This window comes from Delphinus delphis, chromosome 3 (assembly GCF_949987515.2).
Source record: "Delphinus delphis chromosome 3, mDelDel1.2, whole genome shotgun sequence".
Taxonomy (NCBI): Eukaryota; Metazoa; Chordata; class Mammalia; order Artiodactyla; family Delphinidae; genus Delphinus; species Delphinus delphis.
The window spans coordinates 108,717,448-108,743,895 of record NC_082685.1 but is presented as its reverse complement, the minus strand read 5'-3'; the positions used below and the strand labels follow the sequence as shown (position 1 = coordinate 108,743,895).

The following is a 26,448-nucleotide window of genomic DNA, read 5'->3' as shown; positions in this document are numbered from 1 at the left end:
GGTCCAGGGAGGGTTCTGGGAAATTGTATTTTTAAAAATCCTATAGATGCTTCTTATGTGAAATATTAGTTAATAAATTATTGTATAATGCAATAAGTCCTTGAGAAAAGATACCATGTTGTCCTTTTGGTCTTTCCAGTGCCTAGCACATTGCTTTGGCCTGTAGACAGTGCTCAGTGACTGTTAAATGAAGGAATAAATTTTATCGCTTCTCCATTTGCTCCTATCTACTTCTGTGGAGACATGAAATGATATTGCCTTTGCTTAACACTATAGTCACACAGAAAACGACGTGGATATCCAGTTCAGGTTAAATGTAAATAACTCGTTAACATACAAGACAGGAAAGTCTAGTGCATAATGTAAAGACATCTTAGAGACAATTTTCAGAGCTTTCAGGACAGCACTGAGAATAAACCTGGTTTTGCAGTGATCAAAGACATTTTAGTAATGTGAAAAATTTATAAAAACGATCACATATGCAACCTGTTTCTAGTACGTTCTTTTATGGTGGATGTTTTCTAACGTAAAATTAGTATTAAAGTTTTTGTCTTTGTAACTATGTACATAGAATCGGAGTAGAAAGTTTATTTTTTAATACTTTCAAAGAAATTCCACTTAGTTTTCTAACTTTTAAAAGATCAACCTATTGAACTCTAGATAAACAGTCGTAATAATGGCTTTATGCATTTATTCTAAAGAAGAGCTTCAGAAATAAAATCTGGATATAGTAACGTAGTCAAGGGAATACTTACACTCTCACTCTGAAAAGGATTTAAGAAATTTCCCCCCATTTCGCCATCATCCCTAGGAGTGCCCGGCTGATTACTCAGGCTCATATTATTGGGAGAATTCTGTAAACAAGATTTAGAAAACAAAGCATTTTGAAGATTTTAATTTCCCTTTTACATGGTACTGTTTCAAACATGGAATCTATACCATCATCTCTAAGGACAAAGCAGACTTATAATTCCAATCTCAGACTTCTACCATGGATTCTGTTCATTCTTTGCACCTTGACAAGTACTAATCCTTTCCCAAATGAAAATTAAAAAACAGAAAACCCAAAATAATTCACTGTAACTCTTTGTCTTAGTCTCAGAATCATTTATTCCATTTCCCACTCTCAGTTCATAGAGTTCCTAGACTTCTGGAGAGTATAAGAAACATTCCCAGGAGGGGCATGATAAAGTGTGCATTCTACCCACTGATCAGGTGGGATGGAACAATAACTTCCCTGGGTGATTTTACTAATCAAACTCGAAAGGTCACTGTTTTGATAAATATTTCCCTTTAATTCTACATGTGGTTTACATAGTAACACGACTTTAACCATTATTTTTATATGAACCATAAGGAAAAAAGGAAAATGGTTAACGATAGTTAAGAACAAGAGAAATAAATACCTCAGGACTTGAGAATTCAGTATGTACTTGTACAGGAAAAGGAGGCTCAGAGGTGGAGTGATTTAGAACCCTTTCCTATCATTTGTTTGAGCAGATTTATTTGAAACTTTTAAGATAAAATGGCTGATATTAGCAATCTAATCAAACACAAAGTTAACAGTATACTGCTTTATATTCTATTTAAGTTCGCTAGTCTTGTTTTTGCTGTGCGACTTTAGCCACGTGAGGTCATCTGATACTCCACGTCGATAGGGAATACAGAATGGCAGCGGCGTATAAAGCATGCTCACACAGGATTGCAACTGTGACTAAGGGACTCTTGTAAAAATAAACTTCAAGGTTAAAAACTTTTACTTGTTATTTCAAACGTAAGTCAGGTTTTAGAGTTTTTTCCTGAGCTGTTGCCATTTTATATTTTGTTTTTGAATAAGTTTTTAGATTTTTTTACAAAAAATTGCTCTGAGGATTTTGACTTAACTAAACCAAGTTAGGCAATAAAAACGAAAATGTCATGAATGGGTTATCCCCAGAAGAATATGTGCTTTTTAAAAATATGGTTAAACTGTAAAGCAGAGACAGGTAGATGAGCTGGTAGAAATAGAGCTTGTATCTTGTCCTGCTGTGCACCCCACAGGGAGGATCTGAGAACAGGGATCCTCTGAAGTCCGTAGGAGCTCCATTTGCCAGTGAACCCCAAGGGCTGGGGAACCACAGCTTAATGGAATAAAGAGGATTCTATTTTTTTTTTTTTTTGGAAAATTTTTTTTTCTCTGGAAATGTTAGTTTCCCAAGTAACTGGACTTTGAAATGAACATGGATAACCTGATTTCCTGAAAAAAAAAATTAAGTAAAATTGAAATGCAATTAACTAAGCTGTAGGTAACTAAGCTACAACTCATGAATAAAGTTATTAATCAACTGTGTCTTGAAAGCAGGAATGATAATGCTTACTTAGCTCAAAAAAGGGCAAATTTATAAAAACACTATAAGATTTACCCAAAATCTATAAGTCTTTGGTGAAGGCAGATTTGTCATTTCATACATAATGGAGAAACTGGCAATCTTGGAATAAAAAATAATCTAACATACCTATACAGGGGTATTTGAGCATGTATTTACAAGCTGCATACTTTTACATATTCAAGCAGATATATGAAACGAGCCCTGTCCATCCTTGCATAATATTCACACTCCTAGCCTTAAGTACGTGAGGTGCCCTGAGAGGAGCAGCATATCTCTGACTAAACTGGGGTGCTCCCAGACTCTGCTGCACTTTTGCCGTGTATCATTGCTTTTTTAAAAAAAGTTTTATTGGAGTATAGTTGATTTACAATGTTGTGTTAGTTTCAGGTGTATCAGTTATACATGTACATATATCTACTCTTTTTTAGATTCTTTTCCCATATGGGCCATTATAGAGTATTGAGTAGAGTTCCCTGTGTGATACAGTAGGTCCTTATTAGTTGTCTCTTTTATATATAGTAGTGTGTATATGTCAATCCCAATCTCCCAATGTATCCCTTGCTCCTTACCACAGGTAACTATAAGTTTGTTTTCCACATCTGTAACTCTATTTTTGTTTTGTAGATAAGTTCATTTGTATCCTTTTTTTAAACTCCACATTGAAGTGATATCATTTCTTGATTTGCAATTCTGAAAGTTTGGCTACCTTCAAATTGATTCCTGACTCAAAGTGTCGATTTAAAAATATCTGAAGTTGGGCTTCCCTGGTGGCGCAGTGGTTGAGAGTCCGCCTGCCGAGGCAGGGGACACGGGTTCATGCCCCGGTCCGGGAAGATCCCACGTGCCGCGGAGCAGCTGGGCCTGTGAGCCATGGCTGCTGAGCCTGCGCGTCCGGAGCCTGTGCTCCGCAATGGGAGAGGCCACAACAGTGAGAGGCCCGCATACCGCAAAAAAAAAAAAAAAAAAAAAATCTTAAGTTTAAAAGTAACATTACAGTAATATTTAAATACATATAAAACACTTCATGGTGTTTCTGTTTTCCATGCTATCTTTTCATAGCATGGTGGCTCAGCATTAAATGTTTTTAGGGGGCAGTGGTGGTGGTGTATATGAGAACACTGAGAGGCGGATTAAAAGGACACATTCAACACACAAAACTGAGCTAGTATCAGATCTCTGAAACCTCTTCCTATCTAGCTCACTGGGTATATTTGAAAATCATGAAATGATAGAACACCTTTAAAAAATCTGAGGTAATCTCTGCAAAATGTTGTGAAAACAACAAAAGTTGCTCAATGAGGAGTCTTAAGGAAATTGTGCTGTCCATGGTCCCTGGGTGACATGATGAAGATATAGCTAAAGATATACTCAGTATTGGTATCTGAGGAACAGCTAAGACAATGGTTCCAAGCACCAACCCAGAGCAGGTTATGACGGTGGGTGGCAATGAACTGTGTGTATGCTGCATATAACTGTAGCTATGTTTGTGTGCAGTGTCTCCAGTAGATTTCATCAACAAGGCAAGAATATAATGCACAAAAAGGGCGTAGGTTGGTCAAACAACTTCTTAAAATGGAGTAAGAAATTTAAAAAATGTAATACTGATGCTTGACAAAATACAGGTTTAACTGGAGAATTAGGAAGATGCAGCTAGAGACCCAAGAGCAAGTTTGAACACAATTGCTAAGCAGAAGTGGTTAAGATCATCTTCTGATTCACAAACAAGAATGATTAGAAAAAGAATAGGATGAAAAGGAATGAGCCCAGGAAATAAGAGAAAAGGGAGAAGAGAGCTTCTTGAGATGGCCGGACATGTGGTGGAAGAGGTGGGGAAAACGAAGTTAGTGACAACTTGGACAGCTTGGAGTAAAAGGCTGAAAAATTCAGCTGTGAGTCGAAAGACATAGGGAAAAAATAATTGGGAGGGGCGTTTATAATACGTTTGATGCTGCTGATTAGAGATAAAGTGACAGACAAGTGGAGATGGGACAGACAATAGTGGTACCATCACCCAGACAGCCTGGTTAGAGCCTGGAGCCAAGGAATGAAGAGTGGGGGCAGGGCAGAAATGAGATGCTTAGGAGCCCATTTGAAGGTGGATGCAACCAGTCATTTCCAGTACATTGTTAAGTGGCAAGTTTATTACTTGGGCATAATTCTTTTTTATTTATTTATTTATTTTTCTTTATTTTTACTTATTTATTTTGGCTGCCACGCGCGGCATGCAGGAGGATCTTATTTCCCTGACTAGGGATCGAACCCATACCCCTTGCAGTAGAAGCGCAGAGTCTTAACCACTGGACCGCCGGGGAATTCCCTTGGGCATAATTCTTATGTCAGTTGAAGTGTACTTGAACTTTCCTTTGTAAACTTTTTCCCTATTGTATTTGTTTGGTCTCCTTAGTTATACTGAGCTTCTTGAGGGCAGAGACCATATCTTGTTTGTCTTTGGAATTGCATAGCCCAGAATAATGCCTTGGCACATTAATGTTTACTGAATGAAGGAATTCCTGCCGAAGTACAAACCATTTGAGGGCAAAGATTATGTTTGTATTTAAAGAAGTCTTTTGTATTTCCCCATAGTGCACAAGGCAATACTCAATACATAAAAGTACACAATGGGTGGTCAATTAATGCTTAAAGAATAAACAGTAATCACTAGGCAAGAGAATGTTAGCAGCAGCAGGCAGTGTGGTGGAAAAACTTGCTTCTGGGTATAGGAATGGGAAAATAAGCATAGAAGGAATAGCAATGGATCTGATATGAGGGCAGATTAGAAGATGGTATTATGGCCCTTAAATTTTTTTTAAGTGCTTTATAAATTACAAAGTACGTTCCCGTATAGAATTTCATTTACATCTATGTAGTGTACAAGGTTATGTCAGTGGAAACTTTACGAAGACGGCCTTAAGCAATCTGGATGTTCCCGCCTTTGTGTAATGAAGAATTATCTTTAGACATTAGAATATGTTTCTCAAATATAACTTCAGACATTTTACTGTGACCACAAAGCACAATTCAGCCAACATCAATTGTTAGATACCTAAGACAGCCAATACAATCACATTCATCTGGTTTGCAAAGGTGCTTCCCAAAAAGAAGGCTCTAACGGTATTATACAATTAATCTTATTTTGAAAACAAGGTTTTTGAAGGCTTACCTAATACTATTTCTCACAGAGGTAAGATGGTGCCGTTTGTATATATCTATTTTTAGAAAAGAAAAAGATCTTCCTGATTGTTTCTAAACACAGACATCCAAAGTGCATGATGAAGTTCCTAGGCCAAGCAGCCAGGCGATGCAGATACAATGTCAGAATGCCAATTAAACGCTCTCTCTCTTTTTTTTTTTAGCTTGAAGTCTTAATTTATAAGTTTCTATAGCTCAACTTCATTTTATTTTTCTTGGCATCAGGAATTTTACTTTATTATACATGAATATAAATTCAAAGTAGAATTAAAAATGAAGTCATCCTTTAATGAATTTCTGTATTTATTGATATAAAGAAGACTTCTGAGAGAGTCATTCTAGTGGTAGTTAATAATTAGTTCTTATCAGCCATTCTAAATATACATTTGACCCACAGAGAAGTATTTTAAAATTCATCATCACCTAAAAAGTATTTAGGTATTCTTCAAAAAATATACGGCATCTTACCAAAGGATTAATTTTAGAAACTCAGACGACTGACAGAGGAAAAACAGAGACATGTGCTATTGGAAGGGTCACTTTCCTACTTCTATTAATATAATTTTCCTCTAATTACTTTCTTACTCTATTCTGTGGAACTATAATAATGATTGAGGACATCAGCATTGCCTGATAAGAGTTTGGAATACAAATGAGATGTATAAATGCAATGCCCTTACAACATATAATAACCACTTTTTTAAATTTACCTCTTCTCGTGTTGCTCTAGATTTCTTTACATTTTCAAAAGATTAAAGTATGTCAGTTTGCTTTACAAATGTGTAACATCATAATGTGATTAAACTGATTATTATTTGTTTGGATATCAATTAATCATGTATATCACATCCTGTAAATGAATCCTAGCATGCTTTGAAATATTCTTAAAAGACTAATTTTACCCTTTCCTACAGATTATATGCATTAATATTTTAAACTTCTACTTAATTATATTTGGCCTTCTACTTTCAAACTCTTTAAGAACAAAAGTCATAATGTTATTCTCAAACTTAATAAGAGTTCTGTGTAGAATAAAACACAGATAAAAAACAACACAATACATAATACTCACCTTGGAAATACTGTCCATATCTCCTGAGCCTAAAACAAAATATGGAAAGAAAGCCTTTATTAGGTAATGATTCTATCTGTAAATTAAATACTCCTTTAAAATAAACTAATGTAGTAATGCAGTACACTGTATGTATTTTGCAGTGTATATCTCCTGGACTTTTGAATCTCAAAAAATTACTTTTCTCTTATACTGTGTGGTAAGTAAGTATCATCTGATGACAAATGCAAGTAAGAGTTGTACCTTTCCTTCCCAATCATCTACTTTTTTTGGTAATGCCAGAATAAAAAACTATTGCTATCATAAATTCCTGAAGGTGAAACAGTAGACATATATATCCTACTCAATTCAAAATTTTAAAATGTGTACACTAATACACGTGTATATATATTTATAGATATGTAAATAGAGAGCAAGAGAGAGAGAGAGATCTCTATTTTCTGAAATGATGCTTCTGTACATCTGATAAAGTACAAAACAGGCATTTGCAACAATACCTGACAAGATTCTGAACCATGTTTTACTATAATAACCAAAATCAAAGCATAATATTTTTAAGAAAATTTTGGCAGCAACAAATATTCATGGCAGTCCATCAAAAGTAAAAATGTCTTCAAAATGTAACACTGTGGGTTTATTTTAATTCTTAGGAGAAATGGACAATCAATACTAATTTCTTACTTAAGAAATGGAATCATAACTTAGGTAACAAAGAAAAATAATCAGATCCTCGCCACAATTTTAGCTTTATTTTTAACTATTTAAATAATTTTCCTGGCATAAAAATATTATAATATTTTAATAGTACAGCATTCAACAGACAGTCACAAATAAAGTAAAGGCTTATTAGCATTAGTTTATAAATAGGCATAATGTTAAATACTGAATGTATATATGCAATTATGTATCTATAAATATATGCAACAATATTCATTATAGATGACAAATATATGTGAAACTATTTTGCAAATTCTGTTCTAGTGAGTAATATAACTAAGAATCTTCTCACTATGACCAAATGCCATCTTTTTGTGAATGATTTTACAAATTAAAAGATTGGAAAGTAAATTATTTTGCAATAAATTAGAAAGTAAAATTCTAGAATGGTGCTATCCCCAGTAGACCTTTGTGTGATGCTGGAAATGTTTCCTTGGGCTGTCTGTTACAATAGCCATTAGCTCATGTGACTATATGCACTTGATATGTGGCAGTGCAACTGAAGAAGTGAATTTTACATTTAATTTGATTTAGAATTAAGTAGTCACACATGACTAGTAACTACCATAACTGGACAGTGCAAATTAACATTTTGAAAACGAGGCAAAACAAGCATGGATCCTTAAAAGCACAAAAGTCTATTAAAAAAAAAGTCTATCAAAGTGTTGTAAATAATTTCTTGATTATTGAAGTTACATAGCTTTTCGAAGTATCAGAGGATGGCACTTCCTGACCTAGGGTGGGGTTGTGAAATCCGTGTATAACCTGAGTTACTCATGGCATAGTTTCTCCAACTTAAGTAAAAGATGGTTCTTTTTCAAAGAAAAAAATTATCACAAACCTCCAACCCCACTGTCAACTTTTAAAATAGTTTTTGATATATGATGATGATAAACATACAAACATAAAATAAATGTCTTTTTTTCCCTTGTTTTGGTTTTGCCTTTGGCCTGCCTACATATACAGTATGCTGTGTGACCAGGTCAATTTTGTACCACTTGTCTCTGTTACTCACTGTTGTGAAACTTTTTGTTCACCTTGCAGATATTTGGCTTCATTTGGTAAGAAGACATCATTTATGAAGTATGTTTACAACCATTATTTGCACTACTTGAAATCAGCTTTATCATGAACACAGACAATGTGGGCAGTGTTCTCTCTTAAGAGAATCATTCAGATTATCCAGAATATGATTGCCAATTTTACTTTTTAAAAAGAGACAAACATTAAAATGCAAAAACAAAATCAAGACATTCTTGGAGAGGACTGAAGTTCCTCTGAGACTGTGTCTACAGACCTCTGGAGACAAAGGAACCCACTGTGAGGATACCATGGTCCTCTAGGTGCCCAAAGCAGCAGTGTCTCCTTTCATCATAAACACTCAGATTTTGATAAGTTAAAGTAAATACCTGTGAATATGAGCTAGGTTAGAACAATTCTCGCATATCTGATTTTCCAAATAATCTCTAGCCATCATAGCGAATATCCTATGGATTAAACTATCAGTTGTAGATAAAAGCTGAAGCACTTCAAAATGAGTTCCTATAAAAAGAACTTTGCAAATCATGATATTCACTATGTAGAATTAAGGTTTTGTTTTGAATTCATTTCTGAACATCAGATTTAATATCCTTACCTAAAGAGCCATTCATGTGATGTGACTCCATTCCTCCTAATCCACCCATGGGACCATCTGACCCAGGGCCCATTGGAAACTATTTAAAAAACGGAGAAAATGACTGTGATCACATTGAAAACAATTGTTCATCTCAATGTCACAATACCTATCTTTAACACTGTAAGACACTTCTATAACTTATTTTCATTTCCAAATTATGGAGATTATTTTCCTAGATTTTTTTCCAGCTTTCTAGATTCTCTAACTGGACTGCTACTTCCCTCATTCCATCTTCTCTATGTTCTAGATCTTCAGGCTAATCCTCATTCATATCCAAATTTTTCTTCAGATATCCTTAACCAGAAAGCACATATATTCCAGTGCAAATGAGAAGATAAGTATTCTATGCTATTGACAAATTCTGCTATTATAAACCAGAGGTAATTCTTAAGAAGCTGCTAAAGGTATTGGCTTATTAATAAGAATAACTGAACATCATATGCCAACATTAACATTTTTCTTAGCAGACAATCTATCTTTGTTCAAATGGACATGATAAATAATTTCATCTTGCAGGTTAAATACATTTAGCTCCTTGGGGAATAGCTGAATATAGCTAAGTCTTCTTGGCAGTCTCAACTATGTCAGTTCAGTCACAATTAGGCATTCAATAGCAGTTAGATTTAACATTTTTTAAAGTAGTGGTATTTCATTTTCAAATGAAACCTTACATTAGAAGCCTAGTACAACACAGATGTAAAGAGATGTGCTGTGGTAGAGTTGGTGGTGGAGAGCCCATGACCTGCCCGCTTAGTCTCTCCCTCAACTCCCCGGAATACTTCTAAGGAAACTCAGACCTTAGTTTGAAGACAGGCTATCTATAATTACCTTATGTTTACAGTCAAGATAGATTACTGAGAACACTTGTTCTTAAAACTTCCCATGCCCAAATCATTTCTTCCATGATACTAAATGTGTTGCGTGTATGTATGTGTATAGATGGGGCTGTGGTGGTCACTAATCATGTAGGCTTCGGGGGAAGACTGCCCTGAGTGGACACCCTGTATACCACCGACTCTGTGTGGAAAGAAGATAGCTTTCCTTCACCGTGCTCACACAAACCACATGCTTATACATTTTCACAGGATAATGCCAATTCTGTTGTCTAAAATTTTGTTGCTTAAAACACATGGATGGATTGTGTTTTTTAGATCTGGGCTGAGAAACTGGTGCCGGTGAGGCCAACAGCCTGTGAACCTCCTTGGTTTGGTCCTTTTATCCGGTCCCCACTGCGCTTTAAACAACACTAAGACTATAGGTATTATACTTGAAGCACATAATACTGCAGTCCTAGCCCTCAGCAGGCATTTGCTTTGACTACCTCTGGCTGAAATGAATGACATTTGGAAGAGTGACATATTCAGCTTCTGGTTCTCTTGAATCTCTTATCTTTGTAACAAGTAAGAGAACCAGAATGGAACACACTTGGATGATATCAGTTTAGCTGTCTGCAGAAATGTCTTCAGTACCATATGCTCTTGGTTTCCTCCCTTATTCCCTCCCTTTCAAATATCAAGTTTTAAGATCTGAAATTGCAGTATGAAGAGCTTTTCTACATTTGTGCTGCATTTCTGAAATGAACATTGTTCATGATCATATTCAGTGTTCTTTAAAATCTCTGTGAAAACACCTTTTAGACATTACTGACAGAAAATTCTTTTTCCTGAAAAAGAATTTATTTGATTATACAAAGGGAATACTGGTAACTGAAGGCAGTGCTGCTTAACAGAAATAATATGTAAGGTTCAAATGTGAACTACGTAAATAAAGTTAGACTTATTAGCAGCCATGTTTAAAAAGTAAAATGAAACAGGTGGTTAATTTTAATAATTTTACTTATATAATCAAAATTATAAACCAAAATAGTATAAAATTTTAGTGAGATATTTTATATATTTTTTCATATTAAGTCCTCAATATCCAGGGTGTGTTTCATACCTGCAGCACATCTCAGTCTGGACTAGCCATATTTCAAGTACCATAACATACTGGACAATTTAAAGTTTCCCTTTGCTAGGAAGCTCAATTATAAGATTTCATCCCCAGTTTTTGGTATAGTTTTGGAAATTCTTTATATGTGTTTTGATTTTTCTTTAATTTGAGCTACCTTTTATTCATATATGTATATATATCTATGTATTAACTGTATTTTCTTATATTTTTTGTTAATATGTAGTCTTATAGATATCATTTTTCTTTACGCGTTCATGGAAAAATCATGACCTATGCTTTATTAAGTACACTCAAATTCTTTCTGTAGAACTGCTTCAGTTCTATATTTAAACTCCAGGTTTCAAAAATTTAAGAAAAACAGGCATATTCAACTTCCTAATTTAGTTTCAAGTTTATCAGGAAAAAAAAACAACCACCTGAAGAAATTAGTGATGTGTAAAATGAGGTGAACATATGATTACACATTAACTGTCACTTTCAAATAGTCAATATTAATTATTAGGTATTTGAGATAAAATAAGGCTACATATCAACATTTTATAATTAAGTTCTGTTTTACATTTCCATTATATTGATATGAAATCTCTTGTTATGTATGTTATATATTATGTTTTTTTCCAACCCAGAACACAGAATTTGATTTTTTGATATCCAGTAAGATCCTGGATAATAAAATATAAAGCTTAAACAGTATCAAGGAAAAGGAATGTACTTAGAGCTTGAGTCTTCAAATGCATTCCAAAAATTTAAAAAAATGCATAGTTACATTAGGCCTGTTAGGTCCAGGAGGTACTGCATTCATTAAAGTATACATGTTGTCTCCAGAGTTGGTTGAGTCTGAAACAAAATATTACTGAATTAATATCTTTCATTATAATCTACGCCCAAGTCATCACAAAGTAATAATCAAAGATGATCTGGACACTTATGCATATATATAGCTACAGCACTCGAAATAGTCATTACTAATGTTCAGAAACAAATATCTGTAAGTCATTTTCTGACCCCAAAATTATCATTCTGAGGTTGTAAATTAGGAATATCTACCTAATATATTAGGAATAATCACTTGAATAATTCAGATCAAAAGGAATATTACTTTAAAAGTCTAAAGAGTTACTGTAAATTTTTTCTTCTTTAAAAAACATGATCTCTTTTGATTTCTCTAAGCAATTTATATGTATACATATAACAGAAATCTCTTAAAATTCAGATTTAGTAGCTTTTAACGTATTATTTCCTTAGGCTTCTTGTAGACCAATTTAAAAAACAGTTTATTTAGCTAATAATTAATAAAAGCTGGTGGAATATCCTGGCTTAGTTCCCACAGAAAGATATTAGAACGAGACTATACAACTGGAATGAAAATTCTCTTGCTTGAAGTAAAAGCCAGCTTCCACTAGTACAACTTTTGATAAAAATCTTTTCATTCATTTTATTTTTGATTCATTATAATAAAAATAACTGTAGTGTATATCCACATAAATATATGTAACATTTTACATTTCATGTCTATTAGCTAGTCCTAATTAAGTCTCTGAGTATATGTGTTTATAATGTATAGCCTAGAGTGAAAGGCTTAATGTTTTATATTTAGGCACTATCAATTATAAAATGTTTTTCTATTTTTCCACAATTATATAGTTCTTAAATATAATGTTGCAGGCCTCTATTTTGAAAAAGATGTTTTTCAAATGTTTTGTACTGATTCAAGGCAGAAGATAAAACTTATTTGCTTTCTCATGGCAATAACCATAGAGTGAGAAATGGGCAATTACTTTTCCTCTTGTTTTGTGATTATTAGACGTTAATTTATTATTTTAGAGTAGGTTACATGCCATTTATACTTTGTTTGTAAACAGTGATCCATAAACCTAAATATTATTTTTTATTTCTAGATTAATACATCATATTGTTGAGAAAGTTGAAATGCCCACCTCTGGTTGACCTGTTTGTTTATACTAAGTAAGCTCCTAATCTACTTTTGTGGCCTTAACTATTTTTACATCCTTATGTACACTATACTCCTGTCAACCCAGGCTACTTGTTCTTTCTTGCATATGGTCATTCTTTTCCATCACCTTATTTTTGTTCTTTCTTCCTCTGAGCATCTTCTCTACACAGTCTCCGCTTACTGAAATTATACTCTCACTATTCAAGGCCCATTGCCAATGCTACCTCTTCCATGAAGTTTTCCCCTGATACTTAAAAGTATGTGAGTGCTCCTCTACCACTGAATTCTGCTTTGCATTATAGTTAATATTTTGTCTTATTTTTCCCTCCTGCTTCAAACTAGGTTATAATTTCTTTGAGAGGAGGAAAGGGACCATATCTTACTCATGTTGTGTACTATAAGTAATAAATATCTACTAACTTAGATTCAATTCATGGCATAAACTCTATCCCATAAAAATGTATCTTTCAGAAAAGCTGGAATTGTTTTTTAAACATAGGAAACCTTCAAATGGTTTTTCACCTTTATTAGCCTTACTAATTTTGCTTACTAATTTTAGCAATTAATTTGAAAGGAAAATGGGCTGTATATTTAAAAATATGCAGAAAGAAAACTTTATTGCTTTTAAGACCAATCAAATATAATTGCATCTGAAAATGAAGAAACATTGAGTGAATAAGGTTGGTAGTTTTTAGAAAATGTCTGATTTATTTTTATATACAAAAAAACTTTACAATAGATATTCTGGCACCTATTTTTTGGAGAGTGGGGGATATTGGCTTCGTATTAGAGGACTGACTGTGATAAAGGATAAGTACATAAAAGAATAGGCAGAAAAGCTAGCAAGATATACTGGTGGCAATTTCTGGCTTGAAAGGAAGAAGTGATCAGATTACTTATCACCTGAAAAGTTTAGTGTTACTCCAAAAACTTTCTTTGAGTATGTAGTGAAGTATTTATTTAATCACATGCTACCTTCATAAATTAAACCTTAACTTCACCAAAAGGATTGCAAATGTGGGCAAGATGTTCAATTCATATACTTCTATCTTCACTGAATTTTGTTTCACTTCACTGAAGATGTTCTGAGGACAGAGATCCATGAAATATTTATGATATATTCCAAAGAGTTAGTGAGGCAAAGTAAAATTTTGAATTAATCATCAAATTTATGCTTTTTCTAAATTAAAGATTCAAAACTTAAAAATATTGATTGGTATGATTAATGATATTTAATTTCAAACTTCTGTGTATCTTAGATTTCAACAAATTCGTAAGAACATACGAATTTAACAGTGCAACATAATAAAAAATTTTTCTAATTATAAAAATTTCCCATATATTTCATTACCCAGAAGTTAAAACTGACAAAGTCTTAGTCTGTTTCTTTGTTATCTACTTTTTAGATTTCAGGGTAATATATTTTAGTTTTTTTGGCCACGCCGTGCGGCTTCCGGGATCTCAGTTCCCAAACCAGGGATCAAATCCATGCTCTCTACAGTGGAAGCATGGAGTCTTAACCACTGGCCCATCACGGAAGTCCCAGAGTTCAGGGTAATATATTTTAAAATAACACTGTGATCATATTGTATTAAATCATGAACATTTATTTCTCTGTGTCATTAAAATTTCTTTGATAATAATTTTAATGGCTACATTTTAGTCCATAAAATATTAATTAAAAAATATCACTAAAATTGGATTAGGCATGAAGGTTGTTTCTATTATTTTGCTATTGGCTATAACAAATGAGCATCATTCTACATGATTCTTGGATTGTACCTCCAATCATTTATAGTAGTAGGATTATAGTGTCAAGTGGTATGAGCTTTTTCACGGCTCTTGCTACATGTTGCCAGGAGCTTTCTAGGAGGGCTGTGCTACCATCAGAGGCCTCAAGACACATTTAATAGTTTGTATTAAAGTCTCAAAGGAAAGAGATATTTAAAATAACTACATGATTCCAGGAATATTAAAGTATTTTGGTTTAAAAGGTTAAAAAACTTTCCCCACTACATAGTGGATTAGCTAACTAATAAATACCTATAGACGTGTAGGATAAATGATATTGTAAGCACGTCCACATCTATCTTAGATGCTAGATATGGTGGGTCTGATTTGCTGTATTAAACCCAATGGATCCATGTATTTCATGTGTTACTTATGCAGAATTTTTCTTAAGTTGTGAGGTTTGGATCTTTTCCATAGTCTCAAGCAAACTTTTAGTCAGATAAATTATTCGGCAATTCATATAGATCAACACAGTTTTCATTCTGATTAAATCTATTATGTACACAACAGGAGTTTTCTAAATGCTTAAACTAACTGGACAATAGTTACTTAAGAACACTATTTCTTCCTACTTGCTACCTCTACTCAACTTGTGAAACCACCAATGAGGTAAAGAATACTACTAACTTTCTTTCATAACAATTTCTGTATTTTGTGGTTTTACTCTAAGAATCAAATGTCCACGTGGCTAGTTCGATTACAATACCTGCTGGACTAGGCATGATGGGTGTTCCTGGTGGCCCTCCACCTCCTGGAGGACCCTAAATAATTACACAAAATTTCAGTAAAAATAAGGCACGGCATTAAACAATATAAGGAAAAACAGAAGTTAGACTTTATAATAATCCAGTTTGAAAACAGCAGAGGAAATACATTTTCTCCATAATTTATTTTCTTTGAATGCACAATCATTTCAATGTTATGCAAAATATAATTTAGCTTAAATATGTTGAGATTGTTTTGACAAGTTTCCAAAAACAATGAGCCTGTAACGCTGATTTATGATTCATGGCTTAATGACATCAGGTATAAGGAGGTTAAGGAGAAACCATTTAATAAGGCCTTTACAAATCCCATACAATAGAAATCATTCATGTGTATCTGTGATTTAGCTTACTGTAATTTTCTTACATTCTGTATCACTGGTTTTTATAGGCAACTGAAAATCAAAAGATATTCATATGTTTAAAAAATACATTGATGCTGTTTCTTCTGCCAGCATCAACTGCAACACTTCTGATGCACTGTTCCTTCAGCTATCACATCAACTAGAAATGAGAGGTAATGCTGACTGATGAGAGGGTTTCTAAGGCTGTAGGTACACAATCAGTTTGAAATGGATGTTAGGTGACTCAAATCAATTCAGTTATTTCATGCAACCAAAATGAGTAATTCAGGCAATGAGTTTTAGAATGTTCAGACTTACAGTAGTCAGATTAACTATTAAGTGGCTAAATTTTTGCTTCATTTGGAGTGCACAGACATAGCCCACTAATTATTTCAAATAATATATGTATTGCTATTTATTAAACAGCTTAAATTTACTTTCAATTAAGTCTATAATTTCATAAAACTATATATATCAAGCCTATTTTTAATTGACTTTAAGAAAAAATAGGTTTTACTCAAACTTTTGCCCTGTTGTGTCCTCTCCCATTGCGGAGCACAGGCTCCGGACGCGCAGGCTCAGCGGCCGTGGCTCACGGGACTAGCTACTCTGCGGCATGTGGGATGTGGGATCTTCCCGGACCGGGCACGAACCCGTGTCCCCTGCATTGGCAGGCAGACTCTCAACCACTGCGCCACCAGGGAAGCCCTACTCAAACTTTTTTACTTTCATAGAGATCGTGCAAAAAGTTAGACTTGCTTAGCTTGTATAGCTTAAAGGGATACTAAGCACTAAGTTCACAGGTCCAAAACAGCGTGTGCTTTTCGCTATGGTCACAGAACAGTTTCCATGGAGGGTAAAATGCGCGTTGATCTTCTTCCTAAGTACTCCTTTTTTCCTACTCTGGTTAGCCACCACCTCTGAAAAGTTCTTTAGGAAAGATTCTTCTTTTTACCGTTTTACCCTTGCTACTCTGTTAGGCATTTCCCTCTAAATATTATAAACAAATTATCTTTTATGATGGCCTTGAGATACAGCAAGGATGTAATGTGATGATGGTTAAAAGGTCATTTGCAAGTTCAAGAGGTCATGTAAAACCTGCTAATTTGACGAATGTAAATAATTGGAAATTTTTAACATGTACTAAGTGATAAGAAGAAGAGTAAGTGGTCTCGGTTTCTAAGAATGAAAACTAGCCCTCCTTCCCCAAATTACTAGTCATTATTCTGCTATCTAATTCTCTTTGTGATTGGGAGAAAGTTTAATGTCTTCTTAGACTTTGTGTATGGGAAGTGGGGTGGGGAGGCAGTGTAGATTATTCTGAAGAACTGCAAATTCAAGCATATCATTGCATAACTGGGATGGCTTTCTTCATGATTGGACAGTGTATTGCAGTGGTTTACAGAAACATGCTGAAGTAAAACACAGCACTCAGGGCAATTTTGGCCAGATTGATAACTGTTTCACTAATGAACATCAACACTGAGGTTGGCAGACGAAACAACTCAATACACATCAGATGTTCATTTCTTGGCCAACACACAGGGGCTCTTCTTAACATCTGGACAACTATTTCATTGCCCAAATAGAACATAACATCAATTCTTATGAGCAAACAAACCCAAATGTACTTACTACATAATTCCCAGGAGATGCTGAGGAGTATGGTATCTGGAACATGAACAGGACAAAAAATATACATATTTTGATTCATGTGGCAGTATGCAGACTGACCTAAAATGAATCTATTTTCTAACTTTTGTCAAGGTTTAAAATTTATCACAAAGGATAAAGGCATTTATATAGGTCTGAGTGCTAGAAAACTGAATAAAATGCAGAATTATCTTGATTTACAAAAAAGAGAGGATTTTAGTCAAGAGAAATTTAGATAGAATTACAGCTTCAAGTTATATTGATTTCAGGGCAGTTGTACTCACTGCTTGATACAATGACACTTATTTTGTAATTAAAAAGATATATATTTGTGCAGCTAAAAACCAGAAACCAGAATTTTTCAAATTAGTAGCCTTTACAGATACAATTTCTAATTTATGTGCATTCTGGGATACATTATTTTTTTTAAAGACAGGTTTCAGGCTACTATATTCATGCAGTAGTCAATACTTGATATATAAACCTCATTTCCCCCCCCCCCTTTCCTTTCTAATTAGCTTCTAGAAAACAATATAATGAATGCAAAAGATTTTGTTAATGTAAGTCTCCGAAGACTACTAATTTGTGGGGATCAGATATGGGTAACATATTCCCTCTTTCCCTTCAAATCAAGCTCCTAACTAAGCTCTTTTCTAGAGATTAGAAGGTATTAATATGACATTGCTGTGATAATTTAAGAAATGAAAACTGGAAAACATATATTTAAAAATAACCCCTTAACTGTGGATATTAATAGAGAAGTTAAATCCAAATATTCTTTTTTCACACAAGCTCACTAGCTTACATCCTTCTGCACATCCAGAAGAGATATTTTTGCCTTATTCTGAAAAAAGCCAGTAAATTACTGTCTTCTTGGAGTAGGACAGCCAGGGCCAAAATAGGACCTTAAAGAGTGGTGAAAAGATTATAATGCCTGTACCTAAATGTTCCCTCCACCCCAACTCCTTCCTGATAATTAAACATAAATAATATGAAATAATAAAGTAAGCAGAAAGAAATACAACAAAGTTATGGTTTTCCTTTGATTTTAATATTGAGTTATTTGAAAGCTCTCTCCTCATTGTTTGGTGTCCTTGCTTTGCCTTAAGCACAGACCACAGGTGTCTGAGCCTCTGGTTGGTCCACCTGTGGGGAAACTCAGCACTGCAGGTGGCCGTTACCGGAGTGTCCAGTATCACTAGTGATAACGATCACTTCTATGAGTATGCGGATCCCTATGGCAGTAGACATTTACTCGACTTGGTGAATGAAGGTAGCTTTGCTCTCTAGGGTCCTCTGCAGTTCATGATCTACTATCCATCCTCTGCTTATTATTTTAAACATGTGCACCTGCCCTCTCCAAATCGCCAACTTATCTGTTGGCTCCAGCTTTCATCTCCTTACAGCTTTAGCACATGGCTCATGTTCTTCTGCTTCTATTGCCTACCGTCACCCTTAAGCAGCTTCAAGATATGATCTAACCACTCTTTAGATCTTTGGAATTTACACTCACTGTCTTTCCTTTCCTTTCCAATATACCCCCCTTTTCCATTTCTGAGCACGAATACATCCTAAAAGGTTTTGCACAGAGATCTAAACAACTTTCCTGACTGACATTTTTCTTGTTCCTCATGGCACTCACAAATAGCATTCTATATTCCAACCAGAATCTTATCCCATCACAATTCCTCTTTAATTTTGGCTTACCCTCACTGTTTCTACCTCATAGTCTTTGTTGCCCTCATTAAGAGAAAGGAGGATTTGGGCTCCTACCCCTAGCACTTTATGGAACCTGCATTCTTGTAAATTACATCAGCATCTGCCAGCCTAGCCTGAGAAACAAAATATGACAATGTAGGTAGAAGTACTGTGTGGGTATAGAAGACGTTATTTGAGCTGGGCAGCTAGGACTTAGAGAGGGTGGGGGTCCATTAGAAAGACAAAGAGAAGGATCAGCATTTGAAAAAGAAATGTGAAAGTACACAGTTTATTAGGGAAATGGTATATGTAATTTTACACAGTTGTTGCAGTGTGGGATGTATAGGGGATTGTGGTAGATGATGAGGCTATATGGTCAGACTGGATTTATGCTGTTGGAAATAGGGAGCCACAGGCTTTAGAGAGACATGTTCAAATTTATGTTTTAGTAAGATAACTCTAGAGGCATTATGGAACATGAATACAATTTAGGAGACCATTGCAAAAAGTCTAGGCAAGAGATGGTAAAAAGTGTTCTAGGCAGGGCTGATCAAGATAAGTAGGAGTAAGAGAACTTGACAGACTTTTCACAGATGTACTCCACAGGGCTTGATGACAAACTGGGTGTGGTGGACAAGGAAGGGAGAAGTTAAGGTGATTCTGAGGTTTCCAACTTGCTGACTGGGTGGATGATGGTGCTACTAATTTATATATAGGGAATTTAGGAAGTGGGGGACAAGTTTGGGGAATACCTGACATGTCGAATTGGAAAGCACTAATAGACACTGAGTTAGATCTGAGCAACAGATATTTGGAAACAGAGGTCTAGAACTCATTGGAGATAGGACTAGAGATAAAGCTTCAATTGAATAAATTTCCATTTTGTGCTGGGCACTGAGACTTTAATCTAGGATTTGATTAGATTTAGTGATAGTTGAAAATGTTAAAATGAAAAAAAAAAAAGCCCAAGATTGAAATTAAAGAACATTACTAGTTGAGAAAGGGTGGATAATGTGACTGGAGGAAAATCAGGAGAAAATATCTCATAAAAAGTCAAGCAAGTTAGACTTTCAAGAAGCAAGGAGTTGGGGCAGCTTGGCTAGGAAATGCCTAAACTGGGCTTATTTTTGAGCTCTGTCAGGCTCAAGTCTTTCAACCTTTCTGTGACACACCTAAGAATAAATAATAAAAAGGAATATGCTAGTACAAATATGGAAAAAAACACATTATTTAAATGAAGAAAAGAAATGAAGAGACATTTAAACAAAACCAAGGTATCAAATATTTCAAAGGTCAGGTATGATGAGGACAGAAAATAAGTCATTATTTTTGGTTAGTAAGTAGAAGGTCACTAGTAACCTTCAGAATAGTACTTTTCATGGGAATTGAAACAGTTGAGAAGTCAATTCAATCAATCTTCGTCCATCACCTGTTATATTTCAGGCACTGCAGTACCACATAGTAATGAAATGGAAAAGAGGATCAAGGAATTCACTGTCCAGGAGAATGATGGTGAGGGATTCAATGTGTGAGAGACACTGGATGGTGGTTTGAGACTGAGGAAGGGTTGAGAGAAGTTTTCTATCAGTTGCCCCCTCCCAACTCTAGAGGAGTGAAAGACTGGGGGTTTTAAGGTTGTCTTGGGATTTTGTTCATTGGCACAGTGTTAGGGAAAGTTCCAACCAATGGAAAGGGATTGATGAAAACTCCTTTAGAAAATGAATGAGCAAGATATGTAGAGACATCAAGACATGGAATAAAGAGAACAGATAAAACAGTTAGCGTTGAGAACATTTCTGAGACAAGCGGAAAGAAAAACGATTAAAGGTCTTATAATATTGGAGGTAAGGGTAGAATTTGAAGAAATTTGAGTCTAATGGTGTTTTGTTTTTTTTCCTCTATAAAATATGAGACAAGTTTAGCTAATAGAGAAGGGGCCAAAGATAAGTGCAGGAAAGGCAGGCGACTAAAGAAGAGTTTAAAAAAATAGCTGGTCACACACATCAGTGAGGACTCAGCAGAGGTTGAAGGTTATATATTTAAATTATAACACATTATGTTATAATGTTCAAAGACTTGAAATCACCTTCAACTTCTTCACTTTCTTTATCCTCAAGTCCAACAAGTCACCAGGTATTTTTGATTCTATGTGAGACATTTATCTCGGCCATCCTTTCTCCACTGCTTTTACCTTAGGCTCTGACAACATTTTATAAGGTCTGTTACTATACTCTCCTAATATTGTTTCCCTATGTGTCCATTTTATATACTATCTTCCTAAAACACAGCTCTGTTCCACACAGATGATAATTACAGATTTCTCAGCATTCAGAGCCCTGAACACATCATGGTCCCATTTTTCTTTTTCCAGCTTTGCCTTCCAAATCTATGTTCCCAGCCACTAAGAATCTAATAATTTTTTCTCACACATTGCCTGCATTTCCCTTTCTTTTTACTTTTGTCCAGGCCTTTCTCCACCTCTAGTGACCAGATTCTTCCCAATGTAATTAATCTCATCCCTCCACCCCTCTCCCATATGCTACACAAAATAACCATTAATATGAAATGAAAGATGAAAATGCAGATGTAGAAGATAAGCAAGACCAGAGAGGTAGAAGATCAGAATCATAGAACAAGAATCTCTTATTTGACAGATGATAAAATTAAGGGCCATATGTATTGTCTGGTTAAGCTAGACAGAAAATTCAAGAGCTGTGACAATAATCCAAATATTCTGAAATATTCTGACTCCTAATATCCATGACTGGTGTGTGGTAGGGGGAACAGCAGAATAACAAGAAGTTTTTTGGCTTCATTAAAAAAAAGATTAGCTAAGTAGCTTTATATTTTAGCTAAGTAGCTTTCGTCAACTGTGAATTTCAAAACTACCTTAAAAGCACTGAAATTCAGTTCACCAGAAATCGCAAGGGGAACATTATCTGTGTCAGTGTAAAGTTGAAAATATTCTATTATTTTGTAATGCTCTTTAAAAAAAATGAGCATCTATTTGTACAGGGCAGAGCCTATTTGGAGTAAAATATTTCTATTTCTCTTAGGCTTAATCATTGTAGTAGATCCTCATTTTTCCTTAAAGGGGTTTTCTCTTCTATCTGTCCAGCTAGTGAGTTGATGAATACAATGCTATACTGAACGTTTGTTGTTTCTGCCTATCCCCTCTTTTGCCAACAATTCCTTGAATTCTCTTTGAACCATACCTCCCTTATTTTTCCATGTGGTTCGGGTGGGGCTCAGGAAGTGGGTGTGTGACCTAGGCCTGGCCCATAGAGCATTGTACATAACTGGTTCATGAATGAGTCTATGTACCCAAGCTAAGTGAATCCAGTTCAGTTAGTTATTCCCAATACCTGTGCTTAACTGATAGAGTTGCGCTCTTTTGTACTCAACAGGGAGCTGTGAGGATATAAATCTGGAGCATCACAGGGCCTTCTTGCCAGATGAGTGGAACAAAGGTAAGCAATGAATAGAGGCAGTGTCTGATGATGTTATTTGAATACTTGGAACCAAATGTACCCCAAAGCAAATTTATATCTGGACTTTTCAGATACACGATCCAGTAATATTCTCTTTCAATATGAGCCTAGTTTGGTTAGTTTTCTATACCTTGTAATCAAAAGTGTCTGCAGACAAAGCTAATTAAGATATTTTTGATAAAAGTGCTTGCTACTTAATGATGAGAACTTGCTTTATAGTTCAACCCAAATGCACAGTTCTTTGTGAAAAACATAAAAAAGAAAAAAAAATGGTTGGTAGACTTGTAAATAAGCTTCCAAGTAAGAATCTGAGGCCAGTACTGTAATGCTCAGAGTGAAGGAAGTTAAAAGTAAAAAATCGTACTCTTATTTTGAATTAAAAACATAAATTTGTCCTTAAAAATGTTTCTCCTGCTGCCATGCAAAACAGTGCCAAAAACATTTTTGATCAAAACACTTGTATATGACAAAACTATGTAAAGATAAAGATTAAGCAGATAAATAAATGTATTGTGGATAATGGTTGGTAGATTTCTCACTTTCAGAGAAGTGAAGTATAAACCTGGAAAGCAGAAAGTCTAGAATGAACTCTGTTGTACTGAATTGAAGTTGAAGCACCAGTGTGCACTCACGGGGTTTTTAAAAAATTTTATTGGATAAAAGTTGATTTACAATGTTGTGTTAGTTTCAGGTGTACAGCAAAGTGATTCAGTTATACATATACATAGATTCGTTCTTTTTCAGATTGTTTTCTGATACAGGTTATCACAGAATATTGAGTAGAGTTCCCTGTGCTATACAGTAGATCCTTGTTGATTATCCATTTTATATATAGTAGTGTGTATATTTTAATCCCAAGCTCCTGATTTATCCCTCCCCTCCACGTTTCCCTTTTGGTAACCATAAGTTTGTTTTCGATATCCGTGAGTCTGTTTCTGTTTGTAAATAAGTTCATTTGTATTATTTTTTAAAAATCAGATTCCACATATGAGTTATATCATATGATATTTGTCTTTGTCTGACTTACTTCACTTAGTATGATAATCTCTAGGTCCATCCATGTTGCTGCAAATGGCATTATTTCATTCTTTTTTATGGCTGAGTAATATTCCATTGTATATATGTACCACATCTTCTTTTATCCATTCATCTGTTGATGGAAATTTAGGTTGCTTCCATGTCTTGGCTATTATAAATAGTGCTGCAGTGTGCACTCATGGTTTTAATATGTAGAGATACAGAAAGATATAGATGTGTGTGTGTGTGTGTGTGTGTGTGTGTGTATACATACATCTGTATCCTAGTTCTGTTGGTTGAGAGGGTTAGAAGCTAGATTACTCCAATGGGTTCTAAATACCACTCTCCACTAAAAGGAACCAGGGACCCTTAAAAAATGGCTGCTTCCAAGGCTAAGACTGGGAAAATATGAGCTTCAAAATGCTCAAAGAATAATGGGGTCATGTCAAAAGGACAAATGATCCAACCTGAAAGGGTTTTAACTGGACAAATCTGAAATGATTTTAGTATTAAAAAAACCTATTGGACAAGGTAAGAATCCACGAGTACCTTGGATTACATGAATGATTGGAGAAGAAAGAAAATCTCTTATAGTAGAAAGTCAACTAATAAGTGGAGAAGGAAAGACAGAATTAGAAAATAGACATTCGGCAACCAACACAGCAAAAAAACGATTCAGGCGAGATTCATCAATGGATACTAAAAGTAGCAGATTAAAGTAGGATCTTTATGATAGTGTCAAAGTATGTCTTCACAGGTTGAAAATTACAAAGGGAAAAATAGTAATTTAACAAGCTAGGAGAAACCTAACAAGCATCATCTAACTAAGTGATCAAAGTTAACATCACAAGTAATAGATAAATCACCATCATATGCCCCCTGAAATGATGCACTGAGCAAATCACAAAATTACTTCTGTGGATTCCTGCCAAATATATATAACATGAATCTAATCATGAGGAACCATCAGCCAAAACCAACTTATGGGACATTCTACAAAATAACTGGCTTGCAGTCAACAAAACTCCAAGTTTACAAAAGACAAAAGTTAAGGGACCTGTTCCAGGTTAAAGGAGACAAAGAGACATGCCAGATGAGTGCAGCAAGTGAACTGGAATTTTCTTTTGTTACAAAGGATATTGTTGGGGCAACTGGTGAAATCAAAATAAGGTGTACAGCTTAGAAAATGGATTACATCAATATTAATTTTTAAATTTTGATCCTTATACTATGGTTATGAAAGATGTCTTTGTTTTTAGGAAACACAAAGTATTTAAAAGAAAAAGAAGTATATAAAACATATTTGGAAACAACAAAAACAAAACAACCAGCCACTTTAATGTGCTGCTCTGAGGAGCCAGAGGCTTACTGTATTGATACCAAATGAAAAGTATTTGTAATTTTAAATATGGACAAAAAGTCCAAAGAACTTGGAATTCAAAATAATACAGATAAATTGTCACTACAACATAATCAATGGTGTTTAGGGGAAAAGGATCTCTCTTTAATACTTTTGCTTTGCTTCATGTAAGCCTTATGTTTTTGCTAGAAAGTCATCAGTTGTCTTTGGTTTTTTTCTTCTCATAATCTATCATATTCAGAGGAATGCTTTTCCTTTCTGTGCTCAGGATGATGACTCCTTTCTTTTTCCAAAGAGAAAAGTATAGGTGTTCCTTCACAACTTTTCCCTATTCAAATTCTTTGGGGGGAAGTGTACCCATATGTGGTATATATTAACAGAAGGGACTGCTTTCAACTTGATTACGTGCCTACATGTGTGCTGGCCAAATGCCCATTTCACAGTGGTTGTTCAGTAGTTTGATATGCACAGCTCCTTCCCTAACGCCTAGTGTTTTTCAGGGTCTAAAATAATGCAGAGCTGCTGCCCTGATACAGTACATTCTCCTATCCACGTGCTCGGCTCTGTGAAATCCCCAAGAGTTGTTTAGGTATCTAAAAACTAAAAGTGATCAGAAAGCATAACTCTCTCCTCATCTCTGCCTCTACCTAATACTCTTCACTTGGATAACATACCCGCTAGGCGCAATGCACCACCTTTAGTATCATATCCTGCCCACCTTCCTCGGTGGCTTTTGGAGGATAGTATCTCCAGATAAGCGTACAAAAGGAGGTCCTGCAGGAGGTGGGCAGTGGAGGGGATGGCTGGCTGAGCTGGCAATGAGGAAGGAGAGAGGGTCCTCTTGCTTCTAGGCAGGAAGGCTTACTAGCTAAGGTGGGTCGTCGATTGTGCTTTTTAACCCAGTTTCATCAGACATGTAGATAACAGAAATTCTTTCCAGATTCTGACAATAAGAAGATTTGCAGAGTTTTCACTGTTATTAAAAAATTGTTTTTCTGCACCTTTATAGGTATTTTAATGGGGAGTTCGAAGAAAGTATCTTGAGCTGCTAGTTAGATGCCTTTTAAAAGTGAAATCTTGAAATCTGAAAGGCGTATATAACAAGAGGCAAATAGAAATGTGAACTAGTCAAAAGCATATAAGCAGACTAAAAGAAATTTGGAGGAGAAAAGATAGTCATATTACAACATAATCGGGTAAAATGGTATCTTAGAAGATTTGTTGAACTTAAATAGTGAACTGAAGACCCAAACGGAAGCAGCAACATCACTCTCTCCACCCCAAACAATATTATTTAATTAGCAACTGTAATAGCTATTGAAACTAAGAGATAGGCAGATAATATAAAGTAAATGTTTTCTCTAAAAATATGACAGTTACTTAATTGAGAAGAAAGTG

General features: G+C 34.9%; 1 protein-coding gene across 6 annotated transcripts in view; it reads right to left on the bottom strand.

The window, feature by feature from the left end:
- The window catches only part of SSBP2 (single stranded DNA binding protein 2), a 299,106-nt gene that overhangs the window by 7,901 nt on the left and 264,757 nt on the right, over nucleotides 1-26,448 (bottom strand). For 5 of the 6 annotated variants that reach the window (XM_060009206.1, XM_060009201.1, XM_060009203.1 and 2 more), the window contains 6 exons: nucleotides 17,467-17,502; nucleotides 15,430-15,484; nucleotides 11,745-11,815; nucleotides 8,984-9,062; nucleotides 6,631-6,659; nucleotides 756-854 (listed from right to left, as the gene is read on the bottom strand). In XM_060009206.1, the coding sequence (XP_059865189.1) occupies nucleotides 756-854; nucleotides 6,631-6,659; nucleotides 8,984-9,062; nucleotides 11,745-11,815; nucleotides 15,430-15,484; nucleotides 17,467-17,502 (369 nt within the window). The remainder of the gene's footprint in view (nucleotides 1-755; nucleotides 855-6,630; nucleotides 6,660-8,983; nucleotides 9,063-11,744; nucleotides 11,816-15,429; nucleotides 15,485-17,466; nucleotides 17,503-26,448) is intronic. The other variant, XM_060009204.1, reaches the window with a different exon arrangement.